Source organism: Mustela nigripes, chromosome 1 (genome assembly GCF_022355385.1).
Source record: "Mustela nigripes isolate SB6536 chromosome 1, MUSNIG.SB6536, whole genome shotgun sequence".
Taxonomy (NCBI): Eukaryota; Metazoa; Chordata; class Mammalia; order Carnivora; family Mustelidae; genus Mustela; species Mustela nigripes.
In genome coordinates this window covers 22,193,300-22,217,084 of record NC_081557.1, presented here as the reverse complement: position 1 = coordinate 22,217,084, position 23,785 = coordinate 22,193,300, and the positions used below count along the sequence as shown (strand labels likewise).

The following is a 23,785-nucleotide window of genomic DNA, read 5'->3' as shown; positions in this document are numbered from 1 at the left end:
GGCATAACCTTGACATTTATTCATTCAATCATGGTGCCAGAACACCATCAGACCCTACAGTAAGCCTTCACAACACCTCTGTTAATATGGTTCACCTTCATATTCACAATGGTAAACAGACCCTATGTCTCAAAAAACCACTGAAAGACCAATTGGAGAGGTGCCCATTTCAGTCATGAGATGCTAATTGCTTAACAATACCAATATGGTTTTTGGTATACCTTAAGTCTTTCAATTGTATTTAGACTTCTCAGAATTCAACTTGTTGGAACCCTTATAAAAATGGTCCCACTAGGTGGCAATAAGGGTGATAGACATGTTGCTTATGGAACTCTCAGACTTAAATTTTATACAGCTAATTCCACATTAAAGCAGTTTTAGAGTTACAATAAAATTGTAAGGTACAGAAAATCCCATACACTTCTGACCCCACAAATGTATAGTCTCCACTATTATCCATGTCACTCACCAGAACACCACTTTTTTTTTTTTTTTTTAAACCAAGGATGAACCTATATTGACACATCACAATCACCCAAAGTCCACAGCTGATGTTAGGATTGTTTTGGTGCTGTATATTCTATGGGTTTGGACAAAAGTATGACATATCCATCATACATACAGAACATTTTCACTGCCCTGAAAACCCTCTGTGCTCTGCGTATTCATCTTCTCCCTCAAACACCTTTGGCAACCATTGGTCTTTTTATTGTCTCCATAGTTTTGACCTTTCCAGAATTCCACAGTTGGAATTGGTATTCAGTTTTTTCCAATTGATTTCTTTCACTCAGTAATTTGCATTTAAGGTTCCTCCATGTCTTTTCATAGCTCAATAGCTCATTTGATTTTAGCACTGAATAATATACCATAGCCCACACTTTATCCATTCACTTAGTGAGGGATATCTTGGTTACTTCCAAGTTTTGGTTATTATGAATAAAGTTGCTATACACATCAATGTGCAAGTCTTTATGTGGATGTTTTCAACTCCTCTGGGTAAATGTATAAGAGTATGACTGCTGGAGGATACGGTAAGAGCATGTTTAGTTTTGTCAGAAATCTCCAAACTGTCTTCCCAAGTGGCTGTACCATTTTGCATTTTCATCAGCAATGTATGAAAGTTCCTGTTGTTCCACATTCTCATTAGCATTTAGTGTTGTCAGTGTTTCAGGTTTTGGCCACTCTAGTAGGTGTGCAACAGTATCTCAATGTTGTTTAAATTTGCATTTCTCTGATGATATATGATGTGAAGCTTCCTTTCATTTGCTTTTTGCCATCTGTATGTCCTCTTTGATCAAATGTCCGTAAAGGTATTTGGCTCATTTTTAAATCAAGTTGTTTATTTTTGAGTTTTAAAGAGCTCTTTGTATATTCTGGATAACAATATTCTATCAGCTATAACATTTGCAAATATTTTCTCCCAGCATATGCCATTTCTTCTCATTCTCTTGACATTCTCACAGAGCAAGAATTTTTAATTTTGATGAAGTCAAACTAATCAACTATTTTTTTCATGGATCATATCTTTGGTATTTTATCTAAAAAAGCATCAGATACCCAACGTTTTCTAGGTTTTCTCCTATGTTATCTTCTAGGAGTTATACAGTTTTGCATTTTATGTTTAGATACGTGGTGCACTAGTGTTAATTTCTATGAAAGATGTAAAGTCTGTGCCTAGATTCTCTTTTTTTCTCTTCACCATGTGTATGTTGTTCCAGCACCATTTGCTAAAACGACTGACTTTGTTTCATTGTATTGCCTTCACTCATTTGTCAAAGGTCAGTAGATAATATTTATGTGAGTCTATTTCTGAGTACTCTATTCTGTTCCACTGATCTATCTGTCTACTCTTTTACCAATATCACACCATCTTAATTACTGTAGCTTTAAGTTAAGTCTTGAAGTCAGGTAGTTTCAGTTCTCCAACTTTGTTCTTCTCCTTCAATATTGTGTTTGCTATTCTGGGTCTTTTGCCTCTCCATATAAACTTCAAAATCAGCTTGTCAATATTCATAAAATAGCTTTCTGGGATTTTGATTGGGATGGCATATGAATCTATAGATCAATTTGGGAAGAATGACATCTTGACACTGAGTCTCCTATCCATAAACATGGGATATCTTTCCATTTACTTAGGTTTTTCTTTGATTTTATTCATCGTAATTTTGCAGTTTTCCTCATATAGATCTTATACATATCTTTATTAGATTTATGCCTAAATATTTAATTTTGGGGGATATTAATGTAAATGACATTGTGTTTTTAATTTCCAATTCCACTCACTTGTTGATATATACAGGAGTTGATTTTTCTTTCTTTTCTTTTTCTTTTTTTTCTTTTCTGAGACAGAGAGGGAGCATGTGTGTGTACATGTGGGGCAGGAATGACAGAGGGAGAGGGAAGAGAGAGAATCTTAATGCAGGGCTCAATCTCACGATCCTGAGATCATGACCTGAGCTGGAATGAAGAATCAGACACTTAACCAGCTGAGCCACCCAGATGCCCTGGAGCTGATTTCATTTAGATAGCAAGGAGAGAGGGCTTTACTGAGAATGTGTAGGTTGAAGTGAGATTTGAAGGATAAGTAGAAGCTAACTATTGGCCTTTTGGAGGAAGAGAACAGGACAGAGTAAGTAAATACTAGAGAACAGGAGAATGAATAAATGCTAGAATGCAGAGAGTAAGGAAATTTACAGAGTGATGTGGCTAGAGAGACAAATGGAGGGAGCTACGTGCCAGTACTTAGTAAGTACTGCTTTTATATTATCAGACCTCTATTCTGAAAGGATTGGGATGGCACTTGAATGAAGAATATACTGCAGATGAATTAAGATGAGGGCTACAGGTCCCAGAATGGAGTAGAAAGCTATTAAGAAGTAAATTTTATAAGTCTGGGTAATGTAATGGACATGGCAGAATGATGCTTGAGAGAGGACCTGAGTGTAGTGAGGTTCCTTGTCTTAGGCAACTAATTCTGCAAAAGGTCCTATCATTTACTAAGATATAAAATGTAAGAGGAAGTTCAGTCTAGGGCATTATGAGTTTGAAGACCCATTAAGAAACTGGTAAAGTAAATACCTGAATTTATAATTCCAGAGGTCAGAGAAGCTATCTGGACTATACATGTTTTTCATTGATATACAAATGGTAACTGAGGTCCTGGGACTGGATAAAAGTAAGAACATGAACTAAAAAAGACAGAATGGTCTTAAGGACTCCACAATTTAATAGCAGAAAGGAGGGAAAGGAGATTATTTTCATTTACACCCTTCAGCCATTGAATTGTCCCCCAGCCATTCAAATACTGATCCTTCTCCTATGCTATGATTTCCATTCCTTCCATCTCATTTAGGTCCTTTTCTTTATCAATTGTCTAGAACTATTTTCCAGTGCTTTATTTTCTCTCTTTAACAACAAAACTCCTCCCTTAAATGTTTGTCATCTCCCTCTATCTCCCTTTATAGCAAAGCATTTTAAAATGTAAAATGGTCTACTTTTATGGAATATTCAACTTCATTTACCATTCAATTCTAAATACATTATTTGACTTTTCAGTTTACTACTCCATCAAATCTTCCTTTAACAAAGCCTGTAAAACATTAATACTAAATCAAATAAACATTTCCAATTCTTATTTTACTTTCTTTTTCTCTGCCCTGGTTTTAAATGTTATGCTCCCCAAAGTTTATTCTTGGTCCTTTTTTCTTCTCAAAGTATACATTTCCTTGGTGAGTTTATTCATTCCTTGGGGTAAACTCCCACCATGTGCTAATTAATTTTAAATTTACGTGTTTTATCTAGAAATCCCTTTCTCATATGGCCCAGTGTGTACTGGGTATCTCTACTTGGATGCTTCCAGGGTGCCTCCATTTAAACATATTCAAAACAGATTTTAAAAACTCATTTTATGATCTCCTATTCCCTAAAACAACCAATCTCATAACAACAAAATTCCGCTATCTTCCTTTATTCTTTAACCTCTGCCATCCACAAACCTGCTCAGAAATCTGTCATCTTTGATTCCTTGTGTCAACTCTCCTTAGTCACATCAATTCTACTCCTCATAGTAATCTCTTAATTCATTCCATGCCTTTTATCCCAACCACAGTCAACTAATCCATTCTCTTCTAGTATACTCTTAGCCAAAACATAACAATCAAATATGATCATTATGTTGTTGCTTTACTTAAAAATCTTCAGTAATTTCCCGTTTCCTATTATTTTTACAAAAAACAAGAGCCACAACCTTAAAAAAACCAATTAGAATTTGTCTAACTTCTCCAGTCCCATCTTAGCACTCTGCATAAATCATGAGAACTGCCTGCACAGAAGCAGTGAGAGCAGATTTGAAGAAATAGTCTTCCCATCCTCTGCAATGGCTTTCATTGTCTATTACGCCCTCATCTTTTATACTTCCTTCATCACACAAGTTAAACTTCCTCCTCAGGAGAAACTTCCCAAGGCTCCTCTCTGTTCTCTCAGTCCAAGTTAGGTATACAGCATTTGTCCTCCATAGCACTTATAATATACCTTATTATCCTGTTTAACACCCTGCTTCCCCCAACTATGAACTCAAAGAAAAAAAATAACTATTCTTTCTCCTATAACCTGAATGCTTAGCATATTCCCTGGGATTTAGTATGTGCTCGACAAATAATTGTTAATTATTAAGTTGTTTTTAATCATTATTAACACCATACCTAAACATACCCTTTCCACAAATACCTCATTTATTCCAATGTTTTATATTCAACTCTATGTACTGGTAAATTCCAGTATTTGGCATTATTTGCTTTGAGAGCAAAAGTTTTGTCTTTGTAAAAAAAATTAAGACAGATTAAATAAATTTATTCTATAATATTACATATATATCGAAGATATAACTTCAAGAATGCCTTGCTGTGCATATATGGCATAATTTCTGAATTATGAAGTTGAACAAATTCTTCAGTTCTAATACTAACATAAACAAAGCACCATATCACCACTTTTAGAAAACTAAAGGATAAAGTAAATGGAGAGGAAACAAGGGTACATATTTGTAGTAAAGAAGCCTATAAAAGTTCATTATTTTTCCAAATTTTTCCAAGCAGCAAAAATATCCAATAAGTTTACATCTGAAATTAGACTGCTTTGTCCCTTTTTGTTTTGCCCTTCTTAGCACTTATTTACTACAGAAAAAAAATTGGCACATACTGTCCAACGTGTTCACTTAAAGCATTATGCTGTTTTCTATTATATATAGAAACTATATCGATTATTATGTTAATCTCCCCCAAATGAGAACATTTTTATTTCTATGGATCTAAAGTGACACATTAGGTCTAAGCCAAAAGTAAGCACTCAATAGCTATTTACTGAATCATTTAGATTACAAATTTACACTGAGGAAAGGTTCTAAATGAAAGCATCTAAATCTTGATCAAACTTTCCAGTTGATACACTGTTAAGCAGTAAGGTGGTTTGTTTTATTTTCTTAAGATTTTACTTTAAATACAAAAACAAAACCACCAGCCACTACTTCACATGACTAATTGCAGTTTATCAAACAGAAGCTGCCAAAAAGTTTTAATAAGTCACTGAGATTTAAAACAATTCACTGGAAAGTATTTCAAAGAAATCTGGATAGATATATATTTTAATACATCATAGATCACTGTCAAAACCAATAATTCAGTAGCACAGGCACAATTTGGGAGTCTTTTTTAGTTTAGATATTTGTCAATCATTAATACCTTTCTTTAAAAATCACTTACTCCTCCACCCAGCTCACTTTTGAGAAAAGTTTTAAATCCAAAGACACAGCTCTAAATGACATGTTTTTTCCACACATAAAATTCCTATTCTAATAAAAAAAAAGAGCTCTCAATTCAGAGTTCACAAATCACTAGGAAAATAAAGTACAGACACATATAATACCAGGTGTTTTTTTTGGTTTTTTTTTTTTTTTTTTTTTTTTTTTTTTAGGAAAGAGACCTAAAGTATTTTCTGTTATTTGCAGCTGCCTTAACAGCAAATGACAATTAAATGTGTGAACAAGGTTGTCAGAGTAACACTTGTCATTCACACTACTTATAGAAACGCGCCCCAAGACTTCCAGAAGCACTAATTAAAATTAACGAAAGCTTCTCAAGGGGACTTGTCAGAGAAGTACATTTTGTCATTTGCTGTTTGAGACAGGAAAACCAAATCTCAAAGCTCAAGAGTTTTCCCGCTAAAGTTTAAAGCCAACCCACCTGCCTGCCACCGGCACTGTCGAACTGAGCCCAGATGCTCAGCAAGCAACTCATTAGGAGTTCCAATTTCTTCAATAAAACACAACCAGTCCGAGAAAAAAAAAACAAAACAACAAAAAAACCTGATGGTAAAGGCGGAATGAACTTTCTCTCAGAAGTCAGAAAAGAAAGGGGCGAGGGAAAATATCTTTCCTCTTTTCTAAGCACCAGAGAAAGGTGCAAATTCTCACTGGCAGTTACTTGATATATCGCTCCACTAGTTTTTTTTTTTTTTTTTTTTTTCTGCGTGAATGAAGACACTCAAAACGAGAAAAATGTTGAATGATATTACCCACCTCTAGCCCCAAAGAACCAAGGAACGCTCTCACCCAGGACTCAGGTGGGCCTTTCTCACCTGGGCCCAGCAGAAGTCCGCCGTCCCCACGTAGAGCGCACTTTTCAGCAATACTCCTTGCGATTGGTTGGCTGGGAAGAGAGCTCTCAATGCTATTGGCCATGGGAGCGGAGATAGCGGGCAAGGAGGCGGGTGTTTGGGGCTGGCTCTGACGGGTTTGCGGCTTCAGTTCCCAGAGTTCCTATTGGGTCAACGCGGGAAGTTCCAACATGGCGGCCGCGGCGGACTGCGGCACCGGCGCTGCGAGTACTGGATCTATAGGGGCTGCAGCATGCAAGAACGTCACCAGTTTCCAGAGGAAGGGTCCTAGAGCCAGCGGTACCGACAGCGGCTGTTCTCGACTGGTGTCCATCGCGGGCACACGACCGTCGGTGCGGAATGGACAGCTGCTGGTATCTACCGGGCTCCCAGCCCTGGACCAGCTCCTAGGTCGGTTCAGAACGGAGATTTGGGCTCAACAGAGGGAATACTTAGGGAGGGCACCTGTCAGGGAAGCCGCCCTAACCTCTTATTTATCTCTCACCCCCCAGCCTTCGGACTTGGAAAGGATAGTCCGGTCTGATAAAGATGTAGGGGAGGAAATGTTGTAGGGACACTCCTAAATGCTGTTACTGCTCCCACGTTGTACTGTGTTTCTGGCCCACCAGCCTTTCTAGGTTACGACGGGATCCCTACATGGTTTTATCTAGAAATACTATTTAATCAGGGGGAATCATTAATATTTGGAGATGGTTTGGCCTCAACTCCAGGATCCCCTGCTGGTCTCTGCACCGTTCTGCCAACCCCAGATAGCTCGTGGTTTCGCCTAACCTACAAAGTTTGTATCATTGTGAGAGATGCATTTCATTTAGAAAATGCTGAAAAAAGTTAACTTCCCCACTTTCACCGCCAGGCTGCTTATCTCCTGGTTCTGAATCTTTAAACAAACTTGGCTTTAAGAGAATGGATGTTAAACACTTACGTGGGTACAGAGTAGTTAAAGCCTGTTGTTGATATCGGTGGTCGTACTAGTAGACTGCGTTAAATATATTTGTATATATTTTTGTTAAATTTTTTCTCTGTATATTTTGCTTCCCAGAGTTAACATTGTTTAAAGTTAATTCACATTTTAATGAGAAAAAGAAATCCAGTCCTTAGGCTTTCTTGTATAATCTTTGTAATTTTTCATGAGAAGCCTGCTGAAGAATAGCTTATTTCATAACTGTTACGCTGCGAAGATTGGCCACATTAGATTGCTAGGACAGAGCTGCTGTGTTAATAGAGCTTGTAAATTAGTTGTCTTATCAGAATGTTGCTTCATTAAAATTGGTCTATGTTTATATTTCATAACTATATAGTATGTGATCTGTCAGTTAAGTCTTGTACATTTTCATAAAATATTACAAATGCCATTGCTTGTTCTTGTACTACACTTGAAATTTCTCTCTGTATTACATTTTCCCCCTCAAGATACACTCTTCAGATAGGTTTAGTGCAAAGGAAATTGACAAGGCAAGCAACATTTGAGAAAGAACACAGCTTCTTGTCTGTTATGTCATGTTCTTAACTGAATCCTGGTTATTTCTACACATATTTGAGTATTTGCACTTAATTGTCTCAAGTATTGCCTTCCTAAATTGCATGGTACTGAAAACAAATGATCCAAAATATATAGTTAGCAAATATTTATCTCAGATTTTTTTTTTTCCCCTGTTGAGCTTTACTTGGTATCATCTTATACTTGAATTTAAAGTCTGGAAGCTGTTCCTAGTCCTTCCCTTTTTTCCTCTTCCCTAATTCACTGGAGATATGGAACTTTATTCACTTAATCCTGAATATCGTCAAACAAAAAGGTCATATTTCTGACATTATACCTTCAGTTTCTTGTTAGAATAACAAAATTTGCTATTTTGTTATAGGACAGTTTCTGGCACATAGTTGATTCTCATTAAGTTCTTCATTGAAAGAGAACTATGTAGGGGGAAAAAAAAAACCTGGGCAAGAAATTATGAAAGAGGTAGGATGAGTTATGTGTGAGCTTTAGAAGCAGATACAGTGACATGAACAGAGTCATTAAAGCTAGAGACAGTGTAGGCTGATCTTCAGGCTTCAAATTTAGTGTTACTGCACTGTGCTACAGCTGTTTCAGATTTTTGAGAACTCTTTTGAAGTGGCTTTAAGCATTCATCAACCCAAGACTAATGATTTAAGTACGTCTCTTAAAGCACCCACTAAAAAGTTAACCTAAAGCACTATATATAAATATTTCATTTATATTTAAATGTTTCTACAGTGATATAAACTTGAACTGTAATTTAAAAATCTTCCAGATTTGCTTGCAAGGGACACGAGTATTTGATTGTAAAAAACTTATGCTAAAAATTGGTGTTTGTTTAAGATAATTGAAATAGGTACTAGTTTGGGGATATTTTGAAATATGTTTTGCATGTGTACAGTTAATTCTCAAAGTGCACAGAAGAGGTTGTTATAATAGGAGTTAGTGCATTTGGAATAATAAATATGTCCAGAAGTATTTTAGTTGTTGTTAACTTCTTAATGACATTTTTGTATTTTTATTTTTTTATTTTGTATGGCTCTGTAGAGCAAATCCGTTACATTTGTTTTTCATTAAAACATTATTTGGAAGTGAAATGTTTGGTTGCTAATGTGTATACACATAAATGTAAGTAATTCAGATTATATTTTTACTCTAAAATATTTGACTCAAATTGTGACAAGCCTAATACAATCATATTGTGATAAGACACAATGATAGCAGGATGTTTTATCAGAATGGTGGAATTATACTATGACATTGCGACTGTTGCCTAAATATATTCTGTGGTTACTGTGAAACAAGTAAATATTGTATTGTCACTACCATGCAGTGCAGTGATATTTCACCACTGCCACTGTGATGTCAATTTAATTTTAAGCATAGATTCAAAATATATTTAAGTATATTTTTGAATATATTATACAGGCAAATTGAAGGTTGATCATTTGAAGATAAGCTAATATTTCCATTCCTACTCCCAAATGCTTTATGAATTTGACAATTCCCCACATCAGCATCTTTTATAAACATGATCTAATCATATCAAAAACTTTTGTTCTCACAACTTAAATTTTGTTAAATATTGATATACATTTCCCAAGTTGGCCACATTGAAATTTTCAACTTCCAAGATTTTTCTAACCCAGCTTCTCTACCCTGTCCTTCCAGGACATTTATGTCATCATATGAGGTCACTATATATATATATATATATATATATATATATATATATATATATATATATTTCATTTCCCTTCTTCCAGTAATCACCAAGAAGTTTACAGTGGATAAAGGATTCTGGCAAAATTTCTTTCCTTTTTTTTTTTTTTTTTTTTTTTTGTAGGGCAAAAGGTATAGCTCTTACATGTTGTGTGTGTGTATATATATATATATATTTTTTTCCCCCCCTAGGGCAAAAGGTATAAGCTCAATATGATCTTAGGATCATATTGTCTAACCTGGGGGAATTCTCTCCCAGGCTAATCCTTCAAAAAGGTACTTTAAGGAGTGGTGATACTCAGGTTTGACTGGTTTAATTAATGTGCTGTTTGGGACTTACTCAATTTTGACAATTAGGTGAATGGAAGATAGGGATTTGGGATAAAGAACAGTACAGGAAGAATACTCCGAAGAAGCTTGAAGATAGCTATCATTTTCAATGCTAATGTTAAAAAGTAAATACTGGTGGGCTTATTTTCTTTGCTCCACTGTATCTTAATTAGAATATGTGATATATGTTGAGTTTGGACTATATATTAAAAATAATCCTTATTTTTATGGCTATGATAGTTTAGTAATGGCTGTATATTTAAGGAAAATGTAGCTTATTCATTTGTATTGATACATAAACTTGTTTCATGTAACTTAATCTATAGAACCATTCTGTTTATAGCTTTTACTGTTTTGTTTCCTATATTTTCCCAGCTAATCGTTGTGATAATCAAGAGTTGTCAGGATGTTTCCTACCTCCCAGAGAGAGAAGAAAAAGTAGACTTGTTAATGAAATGAACTGCAGTTTAATTTGAGGCATGGCATTAATTAAATAGTTCAGGACATTGCTGTGAACAAAGGAAGGGATAGAAACTGTTTGTACTTTGCATTCTCCCTAAAATGACCTATAATTTTATACAAAACTATTCCTTTATAGAAAGGACTGCTATAAATCACTGTTGTCTTTTCTGACTTTTATTTCCTTTCCCTTTTACTTCCTAACTTTGAAAAAGGAGAGGCCCTTATAAAGTAAGGTATCACTCGTTATATCCTAATACATTAATTTGACCTTGCTTACCCAAAATTTATAGCTTAACTAGAGATCTGCTTTGGGAAGTGTAAATGGTGATTGAATTTTCTCCCTTTAATATAATTTTCTGGGACTCCTGGCTGGCTCAGTTGGTAGAGTATATGACTCTTGATCTCAGGGTACCAATGGAGTTCTGAATGTAAAGATCCATTAAAATGAGCTTTGGTTGAACGTATCATGTCAAGATATCCTGTCATGACTGGTTGCGGAAGCTTTTTATTTTTTGATAAGTACATGGATACAAACTTATTTAAACTTACTCTAGTTTAAAATACAGTTAGAACCACAGTTCATATATCTTTATATCAAGTGAGATATATCAAAATACTTTATGCAGAAGTATTTTAGGGAAATGTGAGGTCTCATCACCCTGAAATTTCGAAGAACAGAGGAACTTTGCTGTTACATATATGTACGTGTCAAATCATTTTCCCTCATACACAGAATAAAAGCTTGATTTTTTAAAATAATAAGGTGGCTTCATCTTATTCCCCATGACCAACCTCCGAAATGACTAACCTATACTAAAGCCATCCAAATTTAAGTCTAGTAAATTTACATGATAGAGCCCTTTAGAAAAAAAGATAATTGCCTTTTGTAAGAGAAATCCTGATATTATATTCAAATGTCTGATTAAAGTCATTAACATGTCCTCATTTTATCTTGTTTTGAGTAATGTTCACATTTTCCAAACATTAGAAATTGAATGTACATAAGATTTAAAATTTAATTGGGTGGCATTTCCTGAATTATCAGAAACTGGTTTATTTGAATAATTCTTACAGAAAATTACCTTCTTAGTGTACTCTCATTTGTATAATGCTTTGCTTAACTAGTTCATCAATGGGAAGTATTCTAATTCTTACTACTATAATGATCACTATCAAATAATGGTATATCTATAATTATTTGTTCTCATTAGAAAATAATTGCCAGAATGGTAATAGCTCTTACTGAGTACCTTTCTGAGCCAGACACTTGAGCTAGGTATCATTTCATTTAATTGGGAAACTATTTCTGGATCTATTCTTATCATCCCACTGTGAATGACATTCACAAAAAATCTTTAGTTCTGTATCTAACTGTTCCAGTTGTAGCCCTCATACAAATTCTTAATTTGAGGCTATATGAATGTAGTCCCAGGGATGTTTAGACAAGAAATCTAAATCTTTCCTACAAGAAATAGATTAAGGAACGGAAACCAGGTAACTTTTTTTCATAGTACCTGCTCTAGGTTAGACCATGCAGTATCTGTTATGTACCTCTATTAGTTTGTCTTAAATATACACAGAATGGTGAGTAGGCATTTAAATGCTTGTTTTGCATGTAAGAGAGAAATAAGGAACTGGAAATATAAAATGCTCAAAGTAATCAAAAAAGTTAAGCGCTCAAAATGGATTAAAAAATTTAGTAGTGGTTTATATGTAGCACAAACTATAAAAGTAGACACTTAGCCTAATCTTAGAGAAAATCTTTTTGCTCAGATGGTTGTTTTCATCCTATATATTTCATTTTATGTGATTCTTTTAGTTTGAACAAAATTTGAAGTTATCCTGTATAGTCTGGTATGGCTTTAAATGCTATATTGAAAGAACCTATCTAAATGTGAAATTAAAATACATATTTAGTGCGATAACAAATCCACCTAAACATTAAAATATATATAAAGTGCTAGTTTATTTTTAAAATCTTCTCTAACAATTTGAAATGTTCTATTTAGAGTCATAAAGTCACCAAATATAGTATTGTATTCTATGTTCATGTATATTACCAAATTTCAAACTCTTTGAACAATAACATTTATGCATATTTGCAAGGCAAAAAGTAAACACTGTCAAAGGAATTTTACATACTAAGTTATTCTATATAATGTTTACCACTACAAAATTTGTTGGGGGAAAAGTTTTTTACTGGTACTCTAAATATTTCTTTCACAGTTTTATGCACCAAAACCAAAGACATTGGTAGGATTGTCTTCAATTATCCAACAATTTTGAGTAGCTTCTTTTTAAATTACTTTAGATCTATTTCATCCTTTGATACTCATATTTCAATCTATTTTAAGTGAATTTGCTAGTATAATTTATAACAAATGGAATACTTTTACAAATGTTGCACAAAATATTTGTACTCAAATGTCTTTTCATTGTAGTTCTAGTTATCTATAATTTGACTTCAAATTGATTTTTATTAAATCATTTGAGTTATATGCTAATGACAGTACCGCTCTAATTCAGATATTCAAAAGAACATTTTCTGCTATTATTAAAAATGTATTCTGGGGGTGCCTGGGTGGCTCAATGGGTTAAAGCCTCTGCCTTCAGCTCAGGTCATGATCCCAGAGACCTGGGATCAAGCCCCACATCGGGCTCTCTGTTCAACAGAGAGCCTGCTTCCTCCTGTCTCTCTGCCTCTCTGCCTGCTTGTGATCTCTGTCTGTCAAATAAATAAATAAATAAAATCTTTAAGGGTGCCTGGGTGACTCAGTGGGGTAAGCCTCTGCCTTCAGCTCAGGTCATGATCCCAGAGGCCTGGGATCAAGCCCCACATCGGGCTCTCTACTCAGCAGGGAGCCTGCTTCCTCCTTCCATTCTCTCTCTCTCTCTCTCTCTCTCTCTCTCTCTGCCTGCCTCTCTGCCTACTTGTGATCTCTCTCTGTCAAATAAATAAATAAAAATCTAAAAAAAAAAAATCTTTAAAAAAGTGTATTTTATAATGGTGACTTTTTTGTTTGAAATTATGAAAATATTGTTTATTTTAAATTCTAAATGTATTTGGGAACATGTCCATCTTTGTGTGTATTTTCCTATTGAAAAAAGGAATTACTTTTAATTATCGGGTGTTTTTCCCCAAGGCTTATTAAATTTGAGTGTAAATACTAAAGTGGAATTTCTACTATAATAACCTTTCCTATGTTGTACTTCTGTAGTATTAATTTACTGTGAACATTAGGTCTTGGCTATTGAGTTAATTTATTAACAGGTACTAAATGTAACATTATTGGGACATGTAACCACAGTTATGTTGAATGCTGCATGGTCCTATCATAGGAGAAGAGAGGATAGTACAGTATATTATGAAAGTAATTGTAATGTGTAGTGTGTAATTACATATAATATATAATTATTTCATAATAGCACCTTAAGCAAAATATCTCCAAGGTAATTAAAATGTTGTTCTCATCTGCAATTTTAAAGTTAGTGAAGTGGTTGTCCTTGATAAAGCTTAACTTTTATGCTAAAGATAATGTGTATGAAAGGGTAGATTAATTTTTTTCTTGGTTTTATTTTGTTTCCAGGTGGAGGTTTGGCTGTTGGAACAGTTCTTCTAATTGGTTAGTATAGCATATACTGATTAGAGTTTTCTATTGTGCATAATGATTTTATGGGCTTGCCAATTCTGATATTAAATATATAGCTTTCTATAAGGGTTAAGCTAAATTAGAAAAGAAATGCCATAAGTTTTAATTTAAATGATCTGAACTTAGAATAAATGAAGCAAGTATATCTGCAAATACAGCTCTGGTAATTTAAAAATGTTCACAGTCCATTGTCCTCTGTTTCTTTTAAAAAAGGTTAAAGTTAATGCCAATTGTTTTTTGGGGGGGTGGGGGACATCTCTGTATGTAAGTGAGGTTATTATAGTGATTAATTTGAGAAGTACCAATAAGTCCATTGTATATATATCATGCATTTTTATTACTATTTTTTCTTATTGAAAGAAAAGTAACTGATAAAGCATATTCTTGTTCACCTTTAAGTGCCAATAGTTCTTATTTAATTATACATACATAATCCTATTTGCCTTATTGTTTAGATTATAGAATCTGGAATTAAAATACACTTTGGCAGTTATGTAGTCAAAGTTCCCAACTAGCCATAAATCACTTTTTGATCATTGTTGACAGTATCAAACAATTTGGATACAGATTATATAATTTAAAGGGCTCACTACTTCACAAAACTATGAATTATTATTGAAATTATTAGAAAATTCTTTTTTTTAAATATGTATTGAGAGAGAGAGCAAGTACAAGCAGGAGGAGCTGCAGAGGGAGAGGGAGAACAGACTCCCCGCTGAGCGGGGAGCCCAATGTGGGGCTCAGTCCCAGCACCCCGGGATCACAGCCTGAGCCAAAGGCAGACACTTAACCAGTTGAGCTACCCAGGGACCCCAAGAAGCTCTCTATATTAATGTTTAATCTATATAATTTAACAGATTTGTTGTTTCTAATTTTGTTCTCTGATTTAACTTGCATACTTTTTCACATGACACTCTTAAAATGTTTGAAAATATTTTATTACCTCAAATCTTCTTTAAATGAAATAGACACAGCTTAAACTCTTTTTAATGTGTTGTGACTTTCATGTTCCTTACTCTCCTGGTTGTTCTTTTGTCATACCTATCAAACTGATGTCTCTTCAGCTGTGCTCACAACTGAATACAGTATTCCAAATTTACTATGCTTGTACTTAGACTACAAATTGTGATAATCTAGATAGAATTATTATTTCTAGGCACCAATAAAGTTACTCTGTATTCATTGACTTCTCTTAAGGTAGCAATGAAATGTGTTACTCTGCCCCAGGAATGCAAAATGGTGGTGTTTTAAATTTAGTATATACCTAAGCATTTGTCTGATAAGTAAAGCTCTATCTGGAATACTCAAAAGAGATGTGTAGTACATCTTATTCCCCATCTCTGCTGTATAATTAAAGAGTAATAATAATAGCGAGAGCTGTCCTTTTCTTACAATGGGTCAGTATTGTGCTGTATATTTTTTAAAGATTTTATTTATTATTTATTTGAGAGAGAGAGAGCACAAACAAGCAGAGGGAGAGGGAGAAACAGGCTTCCCCCTGGGCAGGGAGCATATCATAGGGCTCTATCCCAGGACCCTGAGATCATGACCCGAACCAAAGGCAAATGCTTAACCAACTGAGCCACCCAGGTGCCCTATGCTAAGTGTTTTATACGTGGTTTTTCCCTTAACATAACAACCTTATAAGATGTTACATGTACTCTGTATTAACCCCATCTTAAACTTAAAGAAATAAGGCTCAGAGGGTGAAGTGATTTTCCCATTATCACACAGCAAGTGAAAGAACTAGGATTTGAATTCTGGTATGACTGAAAGGCTGTGTTTTTTTTTTCTTTTTTCTTTTTTTTTGTAACTTCTCTAATAGCCATAAACAGTAAAACAGGAGTTTTATACCTGGTTAATTTTTTTAAAGATTTTATTTATTGGAGAGGTAGAGCATGAGATGGGAGAAGGTAAGAGGGAAAAGCAGACTCTCCAAGGAACAAGGAGCCTGATGCAGGACTCCATCCAGGATACTGGGATCATGATCTGAGCTGAAGGCAGTCACTTAACCAACTGAGCTACCCAGCCGCCCAGTTTTATACCTATTTAGAATAAAGTTTTAAGTAGTGAATTAAGCCTACATTGTGGGGGTCTTTTCTTTTAATAATTTCCAAATTTCTAAACTTGAAAGAGCCTTCATTTAATTAATTCACAATAAGGATAAAAGTTGTAGCAATGCCAAAAAATTCTTTTTTGTAAGAGTACAAACTGGTGGTTGCCAGAGGAGAGGACAGTGGCAAGGGGCCGACGGGGTTGAAATGGATGAAGGGGAGTGGGAGGTACAGGCTTCCAGTTATGGAGTGCATTCATCACAGGGATGAAAGGTAGAGCAGAGGGATTGTAGTCAATGATACTAGTAGGGTTATATGATGACAGATTGTAGCTACACATGCAGTAAACGTAGCATAAAGGTGTAGAAGTATTGAATCAATATGTTATACACCTGAAACTAATGTAACATTGTGTGTCAGCTGTACTTCAACAAAAAATATGAGACTGACGCGCTACCTACTGCGCTAATGAGGCACCTCTTCAACAAAAAATAAATAATAAAAATAGACTTTTTAAAAAAGAAAAATGTTCTTATTTTACATAATCAGCATTTCTTCATTCTAGGCAGAAAGTTTTGTCGCCATAATAGTAAAACAATATGCAAAGGCTATTAATTAAGATTTTTCAGGTGTGCAATATTTGCTAAAGATTGATTTGTATAGTTGTAGCTTATTGCTACCTAAAATATATTAATTTTTACAAATAATGCCATTGAGTCATGTTGGTTCTGTGTTCAGTCATCATATTTTAACCCAGCCATTAATTTCCATTCAGCTCTTGGTTGCAAAATCCCTGCCAAGTTTTTACCATTTACTTCAATCACTACAGCATAATTTTCTGGACACTTACCTAGGGCTTAGTGCCCAAGTATCTGAATAATAGACAACATTTAATAAAAAATTAAGTAAAATATGTTCTATAAAATATCTGTGCCCTCATCAGTCTTTAAAGTACTATTTAAGAACCTGAGGTACAGAATTCTTCTTTTTTTTTTTTTGACAGAGAGCGAGATCACAAGTAGGCAGAGAGGCAGGCAGAGAGAGAGGGAGAAGCAGGCTCCCCGCTGAGCAGAGAGCCCGACACAGGGCTCCATCCCAGGACCCTGAGACCCTGACCTGAGCCAAAGGCAATGGTTCAAACTACTGTGCCACCCAGGCACCCCCAGAATTATTCTTAACAGTAGACGTAAGAGGAAGAAATACTCTGTAATTGAGAAATTCTAGAAATGGTGATGTCAGTCTCATTTTTAAAAACTTATCTTTTACTAAATAAGGAATGAATGAAGGATTTCATTCATATATTTGTCATAGACAAATATTTTCGTTTTTAATGTCAATAAATAAATACATAAAATAGAAAAGGATATGTACAGAATAATAGGCTGTCCTTTCAGTTGCTCCGTCTCCGTACCCAGAGACAATAATGTTCTGGTATCCTCCCCAAATATTTCTGCTGAAATAAGAAACATGGGGGCACTCTGCTTTTTCCACTTAATACATCTTAGAGATCAGTCCATGTGCAATCATATGTTTATTCTAACAACTCTAAAAGATTCTCTTATATGGATGTGCCATAATTTATTTAAATAGTTCTCAATTGATAAATTTAAGTTCCATTCTTCCATTGCTAACAATGCTGTTGTACATAATCTTGTATATAAGCTTTGCAAACATGTGTAAATATCTGTAGAATAAATTCCAAGGTACAGACTTGCTTAGTTGAGGCATGTTAAATTGTATTGGATATTATTAGGTTGTTCTCCTAAGAGGGATATGCCATCTTTTACTTCAGGCAGTTAGCAGTTATAAGAATATACCAGTGAGTTTACCTTCACCCTTAACAACACTGCGTATTAACGAACATTTAAATCTTTACCAGTCTGAACAAATGAATAGTGAAGAATGGCATTTCCTCACTTGAGCCTGGGACTTTGTGCTTTGATGACTAAAAATCTGGAGAGTTACTATAATAGTTTCTAAAATGTGCAACTAAATTTTAATTCTTTTCTTGAGGGGAAGTATCTGTGAATGATTGATAATTCATTCAGAAAATGTTCGTTGGGGTTACAAATATCAATCAGGTGCTCTCTTTCCTTAAGGAACTTTGCACCTATGGAGGAGACATAGGTAAAGCAAATAATTACAATATAATAAGTTAAATACCATAATAGATGTGTCTGTTATTACACTTTAACATGTGTTGTAGCCAGAACAAGGGGTGGCTGTTGATTTTTATATATTGTTCTTATAACCTGCAACTCTTGAATAGTTTATAGATTCACTTGAATATAATGAGTAGGCAGCCACCTTTGACAAATATTGACAATGTTATTTTATGACTGGCATCTTGCAGTCGGGTGCTTCCATAACAAATAGGAAAAATAGGAGTGTGGCTTTGGAACCAGGTAGTGGGCAAAAGCTGGAAGGATTTTAAGGAGCATATTAGTTAGAGGAAGCCTAAATTGCCATGAACAGATGGTTAGTGGAAATCTGTACTCTGATGACACTGCTAGTGAGAGTGAAAAGAAACTGAGATGCATGTTACCAAAAGCTGGAGGATAGGACATCCTTGTTAAACAGTGGCAGAAAGCGTAGCGATATTGTTATCTGCAGTTGTATGGGAAGAAAACACATGCCTGATGAACTTGATGGTCTAGCAAAGGAGATTTTTTTTTATAGTGTGTAATAAGGAAAAGCTCAGACAAGAATAACTAAAACATAGTAACAGATTTTTTTAAAAGTCTATCTTTGATGAAATATCAATTCACTGACATATTATTTACTAGGTATTCAATAACTGTTAAAGTAATGATTGAATAAAAGAATATGACAGGTATAAGGCAAACACCTTGCCTTTATAGTCTGGTTTTTCTGTAAAGCTAATAGTTTGAATCTTCTCAGTATTATTTTTGTCCTTCTATCAACTTCTAAGTGTTAAAGATTTTTGAAAATATGTAAAACTGTGATAAATTTAGTTTCATCTATTAGCTTTTCTTTAGAAAACCTTCAAGCAACAGGCACCTGGGTGGCTCAGTCAGTTAAGCATCTGACCCTAGGTTTCTGCTCAGGTCATGATCTCAGTATCATGGGAAAGAACCCCATGTTGGGTTCCGTGCTCAGCACAGAGTCTGCTTGAGATTCTCTCCCTCTCCTTCTGGCCCTCCCCCTACTTCTTTTCTTTCTCTCTCTCTCTAAAATAAATTATCTCCCCGGGGTCCCTGAGCAGCTCGGTCTGAGCCAACTCTGGATTTCAATTAAGGGCATGCTCTCAGGGTACTGGGATCAAGCCCCATATCAGGCTCCAGCTTATTGGGGAGTCTTCTTGGGATTTTGTCTCTCCCTCTCTCTCTGCCCCTTCCTTTGCTCAGGTGTGTTCAACTTGTATAATAGATGAAGTTTGCCTTAAAAAATGGTTCAACAGGGACGCCTGGGTGGCTCAGTTGGTTAAGCCGCTGCCTTCAGCTCAGGTCATGATCCCGGCGTCCTGGGATCGAGTCCCACATCGGGCTCCTTGCTCAGCGGGGAGCCTGCTTCTCCCTCTGCCTCTGCCTGCCATTCTGTCTGCCTGTGCTTGCTCTCCCTCTCTCTCTCTCTCTCTCTGATGAATAAAATCTTAAAAAAAAAAAAAAATGGTTCAACAGTTCCAAACATAAAGCAGTTATGGAGACTTAATGTCAGTGGATAGGAGCTTAGGGCATAACTATATTGCTCATCACTCAAAGATTTTTTTTATTCCCAAAATTAAAGCATGAAGATGGTTTGCTGTAATAGTTTTCACTATAGATTGTCAGTTTTTTACCATGTCTCTTGAAATAGATTACTCATTTACCAAGGTGATTGTGTGCACAAGTGTGTTCATGCACATAAGTCTGGGCTTACAGAACTGTGTATTTACAATTTCAGTAGCAATGGAACTATGAAATCTAGACATAGTGAACACTGCCAGAAATCCAGGGTAGGTGCATTTTAGACCTTCCAAATACAGCTGGAAAAATGAATATTAATTTGTAACAGGCCATTCTCAATTGAATAACCAAGGGACCCCTACAATTATTTAGAAAATCAAAGACTTCCTGAAACATGTTTCATTCTTTGGTATTGAACTAGGTTTTGAGATGTTTTTATTTAAATTGCTTGCTGACAGTTTGGCACAAAGATAAATTTAGGGCATCTTAAAAGTATCAAAAGTGAAGGAATGGCATAAATAGAATTTATACATCTTTTAAAATAAAAGATCTTGGGGCACCTGAGTGGCTCAGTAGGTTGGGCGTCTGCCTTCAGCTTAGATCATGATCTTAGGATCCTGGGATCGAGCCCTGTGTTGGGCTCCCTGCTCAGCAGGCAGCCTGCTTCCCGCCCCCTCCCCCCATCTGCCTTTCTGCCTACTTGTGATCTCTATCAAATAAATAAATAAAATTCTTAAAATAGAGGATCTTAATCTGTTTATGGCGATATTGAACATCAAAAGGTTTAATAGAAGTTGTCAGTCATTAAAGTATAAGTTATGTGACACTTATGAGTGCATTATTTTTAAATTAATCTCTTAGTTCAGAAGTAGGAAATAAATGATATACTATTAGACAATTACAACTAGCTATGAGTTTAACTTTGTATTAGTTTCTTATTACTGTGTAACAGTATTAACACAGACTTAGTTTAAAAACAAAACACATTTATTATCCCATGATTCCTGTGGATTGGGAGTCCAAGCACAGATCATCAGGTCCTCTGCAAGCCATCTGAAGACTTGGCCGGGGAAGGATCTGCTTTCAAGCTCACATGTTTGTTGGCAGCATTCAGTTCCTTGCTGCCTGTCAGTCAAGGGCAGCTCCCAACATGGCATCTTATTTCTTCTAAACCAGTGAAGAAGAACATGTCTCAGCAAGACAGACATTACAGTCTTATGCAACAGAAGTGGTGACATCCCATTACCTTTGCTATATTCTTCTGGTTAGAAACAAGTCACAGCTTCCAGACACACTCAAAAAGAGGAGATTTTACAAAGGCTTGAATACCAGGAAATAGGAATCATGTGGTTCACCTTGGAATCTGCTACTCTTTTCACAATTTTAATTTGTTATTATTTCATGTAATAGCAAAAACTAAGCACTCTCACTCAATATATCTCTCACAGGATATTATAATATTTTCTCATTGGTTGCCTTCAACTTTTCTGAAATCACAGTTATACATTTTCATCTATACCATGTAATAAATTCTAAGCATTTTCCTTATTATGCATGAGTTGGCAAACTATAGCCTGTGGTCCACTGACCTATCTATAGATAATTTTTTTAGAACATAGCCATGCTTACTTATTTGTATATTGTCTATGGTTGCTTCTGTGATACAGGTGCAGAGTTGAATACTTTCAACAGAGACTGCATGTACAGTTCACAAGTCTGAAAAACTTTTATTTTCTGACTCTTTAAGAAAAAGCTTACAAATGGCTGTTTTGTATTCTGTATTTTTCTTAACTTATTTTATGGCAGTAAAGCTTGTTGAAAGATTGAAACAGGATAGTCCATGCAGTTCTTTCGTAAAACCACCTGACCTTTTGTCCTGAAGCATCTAAGCACGTACAGTGTGTTTAGCATTGCTAGGCAGTATAAATCTTGGGGTTTACCCTTTCTGAACTTAAACTGGATGTTTTTTGCACATTCATTGGAATAAATATTCCAATATTCATTGGAATAAATATGAACAGTACATACATACAGATGTTTTTGCAGATGTAAGAAGAGGTATAGAAAAGGCTTAAATTGAATCAAACTATGGGTATAAATTGAAGGGAAATGAAGAGAGGAAAGTACTCCCATGGAAAATTTTATTAACAAATGCACAAAAGTGGGTATCAACACAGTATGCTTATGTAGTAAAGAAGTGAGAGCTCTTTTAAAATAGAGATTATTTAGAATTAGTCAGAGGGAAAGTTTGGCTTTCTTCCCCAGGGTCTCTTCCCTCAACTACCTACTTGTACAATTCAAATTGTAAAACTTCAGAACCTTAGGCCAGCTTCTCAAATTGTGGTATGCAGAGATGAGGCTGTTTACTTTTCATCCACAGAGGACTCCTCGGATTTTTGTTTGTTTAACTTTATGGCCAGCTAAATCCATCATGCTTTACCTCTTTGTTATCTTTGGTCATTGTCCAAGAATTAAGCTATTCTAATGATCATCTCTGTTACTTACTTTTATCTCTGTAATACCCTTTTTACTCTGTAGATTCAATTTCCTACTCTTCTTATCCCTTCTAAATCTTCCCAATTTGCTTTGTATAATACCTATTTCATGTGAAACAAACTCTAATGTCTTAAATATTATCATTAAATATTTTATAGAAATATATAACACTTATTGAGGATTTACTGTGTGCTGGGTATCATGCTAAGCTCTTGAGATGTATTTTATCATTTAGTTTCACAGCAATCAGAAGAGTGTCTATATTTTACAGGAGATTAGAATTTTGGGAGAAGCCAAGTAACTTGCCCAAAGTCACACACTTTGTAGCTAAGATTTACAAGCAGCTTTTTCTGACATTAAGTCATCATTTTACACTAAAACGTGGTAATTTACTTTAAAGTGTTTTTTTTTCTTTTTCCAAAGTGAGATTTATACCTTTGACTTTTCTACCTTTTATGTCATCTCACTGCTGCCATATATTGTCTTCTTAGTTATTTCTGTCATCTATTGGAGACCGTCAACCTCAACCTCAAGTAAGCTTTGATCATTTGCCACTGAACTTTTGTATGTGTCATCACCTCCTTTTTATTCTCAATAACTTCAGTGGCCTTTTAAAGCTTTCTTGTCCAAACATCCAACATTACTGCTTTGTCCCTCATTTTCTCAGATAACTTGCAGTATTTCACATGGGAACAGTAGTCTCTTCAGATGAGAACTCACCCAAATTCCCCCTGTCAAACTTCAGTACTTACCTCTACCCCAACATGGAACGATGTCCTGTACCTTCTCCTGTTGAGAATCATCCTTTTACCTGGACATTAGATTTTTCCTCCTTCCACCTTTCCAAGGAGTGGCAATATCAACTGTCCCATCTTTAATTCCTCCTCCTTTTTAGTTCTTTCCTATGTGTACTTAAACATGCTTAATCTGTTTTCAAGCCTTATTTCCTTGTTAAAGGGGAAAATTCTTTGTCCTTAATCCCACTCCTCTATCCCTTTTTCTCTTCCCATTTTTAGCCAAGCCTCATTAGTCTTTACCTCTTATACATTTTCATATTTCGGTCCTTCCTCAGTTTACTTCAAGCAGTACAACATCACTGAAGCCACTTTTTAGCCAGAGACATTAGTGACCTTCTGTTGGCTAAACCCAAGAAATACTTCTCAGGTCTCTTCCTTCTTGATCTCTGCAACAGTTGACATGGTTAGTCACTCTTTCCTGAAA

General features: G+C 35.2%; 2 protein-coding genes across 5 annotated transcripts in view; one reads left to right on the top strand and one right to left on the bottom strand.

Annotated features, from left to right (window-relative positions):
* IMMP1L (inner mitochondrial membrane peptidase subunit 1) overlaps window positions 1–6,679 on the bottom strand; it is a 79,810-nt gene extending 73,131 nt beyond the window's left edge. For all 3 annotated transcript variants that reach the window (XM_059406589.1, XM_059406579.1, XM_059406598.1), the window contains exon 1: window positions 6,572–6,679. The gene's annotated coding sequence lies outside the window, so the exon portion shown is untranslated. The remainder of the gene's footprint in view (window positions 1–6,571) is intronic.
* Window positions 6,680–6,787: 108 nt separating this feature from the next.
* ELP4 (elongator acetyltransferase complex subunit 4) overlaps window positions 6,788–23,785 on the top strand; it is a 243,466-nt gene continuing 226,468 nt past the window's right edge. The window contains exons 1-2 of one of the 2 annotated variants that reach the window (XM_059406566.1): window positions 6,788–7,059; window positions 14,266–14,301. In XM_059406566.1, coding sequence (XP_059262549.1) covers window positions 6,840–7,059; window positions 14,266–14,301 — 256 coding nt within the window. In that variant the 5' untranslated portion in view covers window positions 6,788–6,839. The remainder of the gene's footprint in view (window positions 7,060–14,265; window positions 14,302–23,785) is intronic. The other variant, XM_059406558.1, reaches the window with a different exon arrangement.